Source organism: Halictus rubicundus, chromosome 4, assembly GCF_050948215.1.
Source record: "Halictus rubicundus isolate RS-2024b chromosome 4, iyHalRubi1_principal, whole genome shotgun sequence".
Classification (NCBI taxonomy): domain Eukaryota; kingdom Metazoa; phylum Arthropoda; class Insecta; order Hymenoptera; family Halictidae; genus Halictus; species Halictus rubicundus.
In genome coordinates this window covers 16,511,808-16,524,754 of record NC_135152.1, presented here as the reverse complement: position 1 = coordinate 16,524,754, position 12,947 = coordinate 16,511,808, and the positions used below count along the sequence as shown (strand labels likewise).

The following is a 12,947-nucleotide window of genomic DNA, read 5'->3' as shown; positions in this document are numbered from 1 at the left end:
AACGGTGATAAAAAACTTTTTTTTCTAGTCTTTAGATGTATCTTTGTACCTATAAAATAATAAACTTCTATAGCCAACAATTTTCTAGAAAAAAAAAAACGTTAAAATTTTAGATGATTCTCCTGCTTTACACAAGAATCCCCCCTCAACTAATTTAACTCTCAACAGTCTAGGTTCTAAAGAAGTTAAAGAATCTTGATATTTGCAATTATCGTTCAGTATAGTAGCGAAAGTTAGTGTACAGTTTACAGTGTACCAGTTCAGGGTAAAAATCCTTTACCTGACTTTAACTTTCTCTTTCCGTCTGAAACAACTGCATGTTGTATTCTTCGAATGACAAAAAAAAAAAACAATTTTAGCAACATAGGGCGTATTGGGTTTATTTTGACGCGACAGACGTTTCTAATTTTCTAATGACTAGTTGAAATCACTATTAGATCTAATGAGGAAAGCAATATTGACCTCAAAGAAGTAGGTTCAAGGGTACATAAGAAAATTTGATTCGCAAAGATTTCACATAAATAATTAAAGTTTTACCGTCAATGGAGAAAGGGAATTCCGTGGAAGCGAGCGTACTCGCAGGTCCCGCAGCGTGTAGGAGGTACTCGGGCCCCAAACCACCCAGTCCTGAAAAATGGTGAAAAGTATCGTTAAAAGTGACATACGCGAACACAATAAAAAATGTTCTCGAATAGAAAGCATCTGATCGTGTTCAAAACGGGTCTAATGTGCCAGATTCAAAGAACTCGTGATCCAAGAGATCCTTCCGCCGGAAATGCGGGCCCCATTCATAAAGCTTCTCGATCTTCAAGTGGAACAATAGACTCGGATCTCTTTCTACAGAGACTGGTTTCATTAGATTAAGAAGATAACGATGAGACGTAGAGAATGAAATATGATTCACACGTGAGAGTAATTTTTAAAAATTGCGGTTGGTTGCTAATGAAGTTTTCAGAACGCGTATAACCGACACAAGCATACCGAACAGATGCTTGAAATATTCTATGTAAGTCGGAATAAAGAGGTTGTAGAAAGCAACTACTATTATTTTCTTCGTGATTTCGGAAAAAATGTCTTTTATCCATCATCTAGTAAATAAATCCTTCTAACTGATTAACCCTTTGTAGTCCTGTGTTAACCTCGACATTCACTTTTGCACCAATAGTTAGGTACTTATTTTACGATTCACACTATATTCATCAATAATGCCACAATTACGTGGCATCTAGGAGCAATAGCATTCCTTAATTGTTCTCTACAGGTTCGCAAAGTGAATCATGAGTAGACTGTGGATTTATACGCAAAACAAACATTGTTTTCGATAGCGAGAAACAGGTGTTACACAAGCATTCGCGTCTTCTCTTAACAATTTTAGAAAGTTAAAGATGGTACAACAGCATCTGTTTGCATTCTTCAAATTCTTTAACTGTTTCGTATTTCGACCACGCATTTTTGTCGTGAATGCCTAAAATCCGCAGTCTGGTCTCGAGAATGTAATTGAGTTACACGATGTTGCAGCAAGTTCTGAAATGAAATGCAGCACTTTGGACCGCAGAAGGTTAAAACGGTTCCAGTCGTGTGGTTCGATTTGAAAAAGTAATTCCATCGTGAGGAGTGTCCGAATAATAATAATAATAAATGCCGGCCACTGTACATCGCCAGTACGAATAAATGTCCGAGGGAAAATTAGGCGATGTAGCCGGCTGCTATCGTTCTAATTATCTCGGAACAAGTACAAGCGAAGGTAATTACCGTGTAACGAGGCGTTGGGACTGTGCGTGGAGGCCTGGAGCTGGTGGTAAAGGTGGTCCATGTAGTTGAGCCGATAGGCGGGGTGCAGGGCCGTGTGCTCCGAGAGGGGGTGACTTCTGCGGAGGAAATCGCCACCGGAAGTCCCGTTGCCAGCAGCCCCGCCGCCACCACTGCCACCTCCGCTGCCACCACCGCCTCCGCCGCCACCACCACCGCCTGCGCTGCCGATCGCCGTTGTGCTGCCTGACAATCTAAAAAGATCAACTCCGTTAACACCCTTCTTCTTCTACGAACCACATTCATTCACCTCAACCCGTTAAAACTTTCACCGAGGAGAAAAATTGAACCAATGGAACAATTTTTCCAGAACATCATCATTTCTGTGTTTATAATGTTTTAATTTTACTACATTTACCAGTTACAGTATTTTATTCCTGACTCAATTCTTTCACCAGTCCAAAATACTATAACCAAGAAATATATTTAATATTTTATTTAAGAACCTTGGACTGCTCTGATAGATGCGAATTGTTTTGGCATTATTGCAGCTAGAGTTTTATCATATCCTCGAGATTTTGATGTCCATTGGTCCTCTACTTGGTGCCGTAGTTGTTTCAGTGAAGGTAGCGAAGAGTGATATTTTTTATTTAATTGCCCCTTCAAGGAAGCCCATATTTAATTTAGAGCCCAATTTGGAGTTTTAAATAGCTGAGAATTTAACCATTTTTACGCTATTTTTATGTATATTCTGGATCAGGTCATCAAATGATCGGTATCGCATTTCTTATCTCAGAATTACCGAAGTTACAGAGATGCGTCTACTAAGACTGTTGAATACTTTGTTCGATCACATATTATTAGACTGCGGATTTTCTCAAGATTTTTTTTTATTATAGAAAATCTTATATGAGATTTATTTCAACATGATGAAGAATGCGATACAAAGATTACAAACAAGAGAACAACTTTTACAGAATACAACAAACTTTTCTCAAGGTTCAAAAACTATACAACAGACGTTTCTTTCTGCAATAATTTTAACAAGTCGGAAATAATATATCTTTCGATTAAGTTTGGCATTCGATCTACTCGATTCGCCATAAGTGCATAAAATACGCAGTCCGCGTATCGTTGTAAAAATAACGAAGAATCCAAAAAATTCTAATCTTCAATGCTTCGTACGTTTAACGTTATCCTCTTCAGGGTGAATTGTCTAAAGTAGAAAGAAGAGATACAACGACTTCTCGTTTGATTAGACTGTTATTAGTAGTCTCCGTACGGAGAACTTTTTGTTTCGAGAGATCCCGGTAGTTACTCTGTTGTTCTTCAGCAACTATTGATTTTGTTTTACCTGGAATAATTTTCATTTGAGAAAGAAATGTGCCAGTATTCCTGAAGAGGTGAAACGGAATCGTGGTTCGTTTGAAAGTTGGCTATACGCAAAAACCGAAAGCGCACGTTTCCTCGGTAAGGTCGTTTAAAGAAGTGCACAGAGAGGCGTCTCACAGGAAGAGCAGGCTACCGAGACGGCAAATTAATCATGTCGGAAGGACAATGCAAAGAAAGGAGCACTCGTTTGACGAATGGAATTACGACACGCACGAAGCCGCGACAAATGGCGTGCGTCTCTTCGTCAAAGATTCTATTTCCGTCCCCGTTGATGATGGAACAGGTGTCTCGTACCAATGGCGGGCTTGTTCGTCGCCGAGCTTCTTCTCGAAGCTCCGATTCGTCTTTTTCTTTTTTTTTTTTCCTCCGTTTAGCCTCGGAGAAAAGCGTGCGGAAGCACGGTCGCCGGTAACAAGAACAAACTCTTGGCGAATTCGAGGACCGCGGGCCATTCGTCACGCACGGGTTATTGGGAAATGATGCGTGTCCTGCACGTTTCAGCCGCGTTCTGTGTCTTCTTCGGGATTACCGGTGATTTGTCGGCGTCTTTCTGTTGCTCCACTTTCCCTGGATTACGCACATTGATAGTTTGTATCGGTAAGGAACACCAACGGTGCTCTCGAGCGCTCTTACGGAACAGCTCACGCGAATCATTTGGGGATAACTACTTCTGCCATGTTTTGATGACACGGACACCTGAAACGACCGTTTTCGAAGCGATTGCACGTGGGCTTTCACTCTTCTACGCAACAACGATCGATGATGTTGGAACGAGGCATAGGAAGTTCACAAATGGTCCAAAAGTACCATTTCTCTCTTAACACGTTCACTGCCACGTCAGTCATATATGACTACCACAATTTAAATTTGAAAAGTAAATAAAAATCTCGTTGGGACCTACACAGTTCATACTAGAAAAGTTAAAACAGCAGTGGCTGTAATAAATCTGATTAGATTTCTTGGAACTTTGGTTGTACATGTTGCTGCGGCACTTCGCGTGATACAAAATTCAGATTAATCAGAGTTTCGAGATGGAAATGGAGTAGTAACCGTTCCAAGAAGTAATCGACTCTTCAAGGATGTATCTGCACCGTACTGACGCTGGTGAATATATGAAAAATTGGCTAAACAAAGATTACTAGGAGCGATACACTTTTACGGATAATTCTTTGTTTTCTAGAACTTTTGAATCGCGAAGAATACTAAGAAGTCTAAATCACAGATTACGGTTACGACTGTGACATATTACAACCCCCTTACTGAGGGATTGAACTAACCTAACCCAAATGCAGAAAATAAGATGGGAGAGGCAGTCTTGCTGGTTTTTGTACCGAGTACTGAAAATCGTTTTACAGGAGGTCTAGTCCGAGCAGATAGTCGCGTTTGGCGCTGATTTCGTGAAACAGAGCGACGCTGAAGAGGACAGGGCGCGTGATAGGGTCCTCGCAATGGGTGCGCCACGTGTTTTGACTGACTGCTGTTCGCCACGGTTGGAACATGGGGAAATGACGCGTGTCTCGTACCTTCAAAGATATCCTCCTCGCTCGGTCTCGTCGTTAGTGCCTCTTTGCAATGACGTTCCCTCTCTCTTTCTCTCGTTCCGTCTCTCTCGCTCGCGCGCCCTCTTTCACTTTCTCTTCGTCTTTCAGCACGGAGCCAGGATTCTTCGAGGAATCGCGAGGAACGTCAGGTGGCTTGAGATCTTTATTGGAAACCCGCCGAGCCGCCTCTGCGCCGGCGAAAGTCTCCGAGAAGCTGGAGTACCTCACTGCCAAGGTCGCGGCACCGGGGAATTTCCTCGGGGCTACGGTAAAATCCTACGGGGAAATTGAGGATCTACCTCGCCTTTGAAACTGCCGGCCGTTCTTCGCGGTAAAAACCGTGCTCGCTTTTTCAACCGACACGGCCGATGAATTATTCTCGAGTTTACCCTCCGAGAAAGAGCATCGTCATATTGACGATGCCAGGATCGCGTGTCCAATCTTCGACGTCGCGATCGTTCAATCGTTTCGTCATCGACGTGAGGTACAATATTATTACCTTGCCGAGTGCCGCACGAATTTTACGTTTCTCGCGAGCTTCGACAATTTCATTCACAGTAGCGTTATCGTGACAACAATGGCTAGTCGATGATAAAGTTTTCACCAGGATTTCTTCATTGAGGGATATTAAACACTATCTCGTAAATATTAGTCTTTAGTTTACTCTTTTTAACGATTCCTTTTTATTGCATACCCTGTATATTATCTGAGACAAGGCCCTTAATTTTGATTGAAAACTGTAGTTTCTGTCCAAATTGTGCTATTTCATTACAAACAATGATGATTTAGTGGAAGCATTGATAAGCACTAGTTTGAATAACAAAAACATTCGCTGAACAAAAGAAAAACATGTAGAGTTCAATGCCTAAATTATGTGTATACAGGGTGTTCACACTATTACTAGCCAGCGTTTTTCTTGTAAATAGCAAATATTAGAAAACAGAGGAAAAAGTAGTACTGTTTTTTCTGATTTTTTTGTGTTTATACTATTTTCTTAGATATGAAGGTGACCTTCAATTTTTTAAATGCAGTGCTGTATATTTTTCATATCACATGAAAGCGTGTGTCTAGACGAGTTCATCCGTATACTGCGCAGTGACCTTCAAGGTCATGCAAGGTCAGAAATGGAAGAAACATTTTGAATATTGCATACCAATGTGTTCACAAGCATTCCTTATTCATACGAATCAGATGATATCGTCGTTGATTATCAGAGTTTTTACCGGTGCAATGGAAATAAAAGACGAAGTACATTGAAATTTGCAACCAAATGAAAATAAGTTTGAAGGAAACAGGGTCTTTGCAAAATAAGTGTCATAATCGGAAATGTCTACTTTCTGAAGATAAAAAGTTAGAAGTCCTCTTACATTTTGAAGAAAATCCGACAACTACGGTCAAAAATGAAGGTCATCTTCATATCTAGCAAAATAATATAAACACAAAAAAATTACATACGCCATTGTGTTACGTATAAAAAACGGTACTATTACTTTTTCCTCTGTCATTTTTTTGTAATATTTACTATTTACAAGAGAAACGCTGGCTAGTAATAATGTGAACACCCTGTATAATGACTTAACATTAATATTGATATTATGTTAATATTATCGTAATGTATTAAATTATGAATAAATATCGCGCGTGCCAAACTACTTAAACGGACACGTTTAAGTGACATCTAATTGGAAAGAGTGAAACACAAGATTCTAAAACTGTTGAAAACGGTCAACGTGTTTACAGTTTTCGGAATAAAGGAACATTCACCGGAACCGTAAGTGTTGGAAGAGCTCATTAAAGTCTTCCATTAGTATTTTAACATCCTCCCCTAAATCGTGTCTGTTGAAAAACATCAAGCCGTTTCCTGCGTTCCTAGACGTGCTGCCCAAGGAAATCCCCGATATTTATGTCCGACACCGTTTCCACCATAAATTTTTATCTCGGAAGCGTTGGCCGCGAGAAGTAGGCACGTTTTCTTCTCGAGCGTCAACAGAGACTACTTTACGAGCGTCTCATTATGGCGTGAGAAAGGGTGGCGAGCGGAACTATGGAGCAAGCAGAATTTTATGCGCTTTGCGACACTTTAATTTAACAGAACCGCTGGAAAATATTTTCTGAAAATCCTACTATTTTCTATAGTTGCCTATTTACTTGAAGTGCAGTAAACCCATCCATATGCAACACTATTTATTGTACAAATCGATACAGATCGAAGCTAGCAATATAATTAAGTTATTCTTCTATCACAGAATATAAATTTGCACTGTCTTTTGTAATTACTGACTGCGGATTTTACGCGTATCTGGCAAAGACAGGCAGGTACGAATTCAAACAGCGAAGATAGTAAGAGAATCGGGAATCATCGATTTCCAGCTAACTAAAATTTTTTCAAATCACCGGTTTTCTATTTCACACTTACAGAAATGATAAAATCGCTTTCATAGGAAATCACTGAATCGACTTCTTTGTTCAAGAACTTGTAACGAAAACCGTAGAAATTTTCAGTAAACTCAATCTTCTAACTACTATAAGACGATTCATTTTTATATGTTTCGTTAAAGGAGAAAAGGCTGCAGGTTCTCGCAATCGACGCAGAAAATTCTGAGTTTACTCGAAGATCTATATTTGCTACGATCCAGTCGCAACGATAGAGAAAGTAACATCGATTCGAACAGTTAAAGTGGCACTTCGGAGGGGCCATGCTAGATCGTTTATTAGTTGACGAGGCTGCGCGTCTCTATTATTTCATGGCGGATTTTCTCGGGCCGATAATAGCATCGTGTAGCGTGGGCCGACAAGCAAAGGGGGTGAACGCTGTTCACAGAGGGAAATAGAGACAGCAATTGGCGCGTGTCATAACGTTTTAACGCGTATTACGATGTTTGAGCCGGTCGCTGTCTAAATATTGGCTCCGCACCGGCCGCGAGTTTGCTAAGCAAAGACAACCGGGTCGGCTGTTTGACTTTACTTAGAGTCCACGGATCTCGATTACTGGCTACACGTCACCCTGCTTTACACGATCCCGGCCGTGTTAATAGGTTTGCCATATAATCCGCGGCCCAACGCCTCCGACCAACCACGAGGATCTCTTAGAACCTTCCGCATTTTTCGTTGTCGCTACACGAGCCACAGATTTGCGAAGTTTCAACGTTCGCAATTTCCACGGAGGATTTGCTCACCGCTGTACGAACAGCTTACGAGTTGTTAACACCGTTACTGCGACACGGCAGTTAATTTCGTACCGACGTTTTTTTTCTTTTCGAGCGTAGTCTTGATTTTCCGAAGCGGTCGTCAAAAGTTTGTTGTAACGTGTCGGCGGATTAATTCGTTTGCTCTAAACACCTGTGCATGGACATTAAGAAAAGAATCAACTCTGCTGGTAGTAACTGCTGGTATTGTATGCTAATTGATGCGGGAATGTTTAATCGTGCAAACGAAAAATTAGAGCAACAAGAAACACAGTCGGACGCCGTACGACGATGTACGAATGATGCTAGGATCATGTTTTTCCCAATTTTGTTCTACACTTTGAATCAGCGAATTATATATTTCAGTTCTAATTTAAAGTTTTAGGAGTGCATAGTACAGCACAAACTGACAGAAATGAATTTTCAACCCGAGGAAAATATAAGAATTGATGATGTAAATGTTACGTCGAGTGCATACATGTTAGTAAAACACAATAACATTCAAATATTTTGTCATACGAGGAATATACAGTGTACCCAAAAGCATTTCAACACTAAATACCCAATTCTCGAAAAATTTTCTATTTTTAAACTATGACAATTTCGTAAAAAGCGGTCATACGACAATAAATTTGGATTCATTTTAAAGCTAGATACCTCTAGTCTCATAATACATCGTCCATTTTATTGTAAAATCTGTTGTTATAGACGTCTCTGAAAACTTTAAAAAACTTTTTTCGTGACTGGAACCATCATAGATTTCAAGATTGAAGCTTCCTCTTTACAACGATACATTAAAAATTGATGTACGATTTTTTTATTCGTTCTATCGAGCTTTGAATGAGAGGTGCGCCGCGATGTTGACATGGCCGAACTTGTTCCTTATTTTTGTTCTATGAAACGGTGAAAAAATCGTACATCAATTTTCAAGGAGTCGTTGTAAAGAGGAGGCGTCAATCTTCAAATCTACGGCAGTTTCGGTTAGGAGAAAAATTTTCGAATGTTTTTGAAGATGTTTGAATTCGCAGAATTTTTTGAGGAGAGATGGCTCTTCAGTTTCCCAGCTGCTGCAGCATGTGCAAATATCTTAGAGGAGAATGAACACACTGCTTTGTGAAAATGATTTAGTAGTAACGGAAACGATGTAGAAAACGATGCTTGGGCCGTATTAGAAAGATCCACGTAGCAAGTCCGGAAGAAAAATTAGGCCGCTTTGACAGGCTGCTTAGTGGAAGGCCTGTAAGAAGCTCGGCCAGGAGAAGCCGGAGGGACATGGGACATAATTACAATGAAAACATCGTCGCCCCCGTCGGCTCGACGTCTTTTTGCCCGTTGTTTCGTTCTCACTCCCGGAGAGAAACGGCCGACAGAGAGGAAGAATAACAGACGGGAGAGGAAGGAACGAGACCGATTCTATTTCGAATCCTGCTGAGTGCCAGATGACTCGTAGCATGGCTCTGCCTCCGACTTCTTCTCCTTCCTTCCTCTTTCTCTCCGTCCTCGATCGCTTTGTCCGCCATTTTTTCTTCGGCAACGCTGCGCCCTTCTCTTCCCGTCAACCCCTTCGATTCGCTCTTTACGTTTCCCTTCTTCGCAATTGTTCCCTCTTCTCATTGTCGATCTTCCACGGTGCTTCTTGCCGATATTTTCCGTGCCATCGCGGTAATCTTCACGGAAAGAAGCTGGAAATCTATTGGGAATATAATGCAACGTGTATTTGCTGAACTAACAGCTTTGGGAGCCATGTTTTCTTTGCTGAAGACGCGCAGCTTCAGATTCTCTGCTGTTTTCTCCGATTAAATTCAACGGCAACGTAGTATTTTATTTATTTCGAATTTGAAACTCTCACAAAGTTTTTACAAAGTTCGCTCGAAAATGGGTGAAGTATATTAAGAGTGCGATGAGTAGGCTTTGTGGATTTATGACAAAATTAAGTACACCAAATTGAAATTAGTCAATATTCAAGGCAATTATTTAAAGAAAAACTTTCCATTCGGTTTCTATGTCTTATAATTGAAGAGCTCAGTGGATGTACACGTTAAGTGACATTTTAGAAAAAATGGTGATTTCCGTCTGCTTTAAATATAGAACGTAACATGCTCATCCACCCTTCAATTGATATAGAAAATTGGCATTTTGCTTAATCAACTTCTTTAAATATCATGGCGATGGGTATAGTCGACGAAAGCGTATTATTTGTTATCCAATTTTTCATCGATGACCAAAGTGAAAGGACGATCGCGACAGGTTTGTTTTCTTTTCTATTTTTCACTTGCTAATTGACCCATTATTAATTTTGCTTTCAAAAGTCGTTTTCTTCGTGTTCGTTTCTCTTTCTACGGTTTCGGAGCTTGACAGTCGGCAAGGGACAAGGGACACGGAGGGAGTACCGACAGATAAAACTCGAGTCGTTAACTCGACACGCCGGAAACCGACGCATCTATCTTTATCTACGGCCTGTCTGCCAGAGCAGGGGTCTTCTTGAAATTCCTACAGCCATCCTCGCCTGCTTCTTTTCCCTCTACTTTGGGAGACGGAAGTCGCACGTTTAAATCCAAATATTTCATTCGCCCCCTCAAGCTGTAGTCTCGATTAATCGCCGAAATCTTTTATTATGCCCGTGCACCCTCTTCTATATCCGAAAACTTATGAAAATTGCAATAGCATTTGCTGTACTTTAGACGTAAACACTCTTTATACTGATGCAACTATTTCTACTATTATTAAATTCCACGTTCCATGAATTTTGTATATCAATGCACGAAGATCCACAGGCTATTAGCTTAATTATTAATCGTCATATGTTCCACAAGGTAAAACTTCGCCCATTTTCTTTTTAGATACTGTAAAACGTTTCATCTCTTTTTGTTCATGTTGCGTGATCTATTTCTTTAAACTATAGCACTAGAAATGAAACCTAATTGATGGTTTAAATTGTAAAGCAAGAATGGATGAAGTATTACGCCAGGAACTTTGATTCAATCATTTCTGATCGGGCATACGAAGATTAAAAATTATTAAATTTTCTTGTATTTTTCACTATGTAACAGAATTGACTCAAATTTTTGTGAATGACGTAAAATGTCCTTGATGGTCGGTAAAATTGGAAAGGTACCGTTTTCAACCCTCAAATAGTCATGTGTCATTAAAATGGCTTCGTTCGAAGGCTTTCCAGTAATTTCTGTGGATTTGGTTTTAGGTACATGGTACGGTATGGATGATGGCGTGATCGTCGGTATGTTTATTTCGACTATTAGAAGACAAGCATTGGCGACATATATAGAGAAATCACTGTATACCATTGTCGAGAGGGTGAGCATGTGGTGCATACAGATTTCCAATTGTTCAATATTATTTCTATCAATCAAAATCCGTTCCTTCATTATGATATTTTTGTATATAATTCCTTTTAATTTTGTCAAATACCTGTTTCCTAAAAATTTCATTTAGGTGGTTTTTAAGATCGTTTAGTCTGGTATAATGGGTGATATACTTTTTAAATAAATATATCGTCTATAATTCGAGCACAAGTTATTGACCAACCACAATTTCAATGGTTCTAGACACACTCGAACCTGCCTGCCCGTTTGAATATTTTCTTTTTCGCTTCTAACGAGAAAGGTCAAAGATCGTATGTCCGGTTAAAGGTTAAAGGAATCTCGTTTTTCTCCGTTCTCGTCTTCTCGGTGTGCTGTTATAACTCCAATAATTTTGGAGGATTACTTTGAGCAGACCGTCGCCACATCTCACGTCGGTTTATATTCGAACGGCAGGAAGAGAGGTGGGGGGAAGCCGAGTGAAGTATTAAGGGTTGCAAGCTCATTAACGTGACTCGAGGTAATGAGGCGAGCTAAGCGCTGCCCAGAAACATCTGCCAGGTTTCCCTGATACTCGGGTGCGAGAGGAGAGACAGAGGGGCACGATCAAACGGAGCGTTCCCACTCAACGAAGAAGCTTACAGGTCAACGAGGAAATCGAAACGTGAACGTTCCACACAAAAAAACCTATATTTTTGTCCTATCGAAATAACAACTTACAACCTACACACAATCGACGGATACTCGTTGGAATGTTTCAGCAGATGGAATTAAAATAGTTTTGGGCGCGGAGGATCAAAGACTCGTTTTTTGTTCAACTATTTTACGAAAATGTTAACTCTGTCGCAATCTCATTAAATCATCCCACGGAACAAAATAAGATTGAGAAATCAAACAAGACGCACACGCGCACGCACACGGGGCAACAAAAATGAAGGCTACAAAGCCCCGGAGGAGACAGCGCCCCTTCGTCCCCCTACGTCCCGCTGGCCACGGTCTCACGGATTGATTAGGTTAGTCTTTTTCGGAACATCGAAAAAATTGCCCGGACAACGCCGAAACTTTCTACGATCAGTCACCGGGGTCCGGTGTCGTGATCGAGAGTGGCAAGAAAAAGAAAGAAAGAAAAACAAAAAAAAAATGAAAAGAGGTAGAAACCGCGGAGCGAATCAACGACAGGTTGATCGTGGACTGGAGCCGGGCGTGACAAAATGTTCCGGGAAATATTTCAGGGGCCGGTAATCGCGTGGACGAGCCGAAATCCCGGGGCTGACAAAGTATCGGACGCGTCGGAGTGACAAAGCGGGCCCCGACGACGACGACGCGCCGCGGAGGCGAGACGGACGAGAAACGGCCCCTCGAGAAGACGGGTTTCGCGGCTTTAACTCGGATTAAGTCGGGAGCCTAACACTTCCACGGGGTTTCAGGTTATGATATTTATTGCCCTGGCTCGGTGAACCCAGCCATGGGGCGATAAAGAGGGGAAGGAAACCATATGGCTGACGCCGCGAGCGGCACGCGCTTCAAACGTGCCCACGAATCCGCCGTACCCAGACGAAAACGAGGAGAAAGAACCGGGGGAAAGTGGCGAAGCATTCTCTCTCTTGATGCGACCGCCCGATTCATCGCTTCTATTTCTATCGAAATTGCTCGCGAAGACAGTTGGCCTCGTACACGGACAGTCGAAAGCGTACGTAAACCCTCTAAAATGGGGCCGCGTTTTTAACACTAGATCTACGGCAGAGTTATGCTGATTCAATTAT

General features: G+C 41.2%; 2 protein-coding genes across 2 annotated transcripts in view; one reads left to right on the top strand and one right to left on the bottom strand.

Moving 5' to 3' along the window:
- LOC143353665 (uncharacterized) overlaps positions 1 to 12,947 on the top strand; it is a 466,044-nt gene that overhangs the window by 241,644 nt on the left and 211,453 nt on the right. The window lies entirely within an intron of this gene.
- Ci (transcriptional activator cubitus interruptus) overlaps positions 1 to 12,947 on the bottom strand; it is a 195,766-nt gene that overhangs the window by 26,082 nt on the left and 156,737 nt on the right. Inside the window, exons 2-3 of the mRNA XM_076787159.1 lie at positions 1,753 to 2,003; positions 538 to 627 (exon numbers count right to left, since the gene is read on the bottom strand). Coding sequence (XP_076643274.1) covers positions 538 to 627; positions 1,753 to 2,003 — 341 coding nt within the window. The remainder of the gene's footprint in view (positions 1 to 537; positions 628 to 1,752; positions 2,004 to 12,947) is intronic.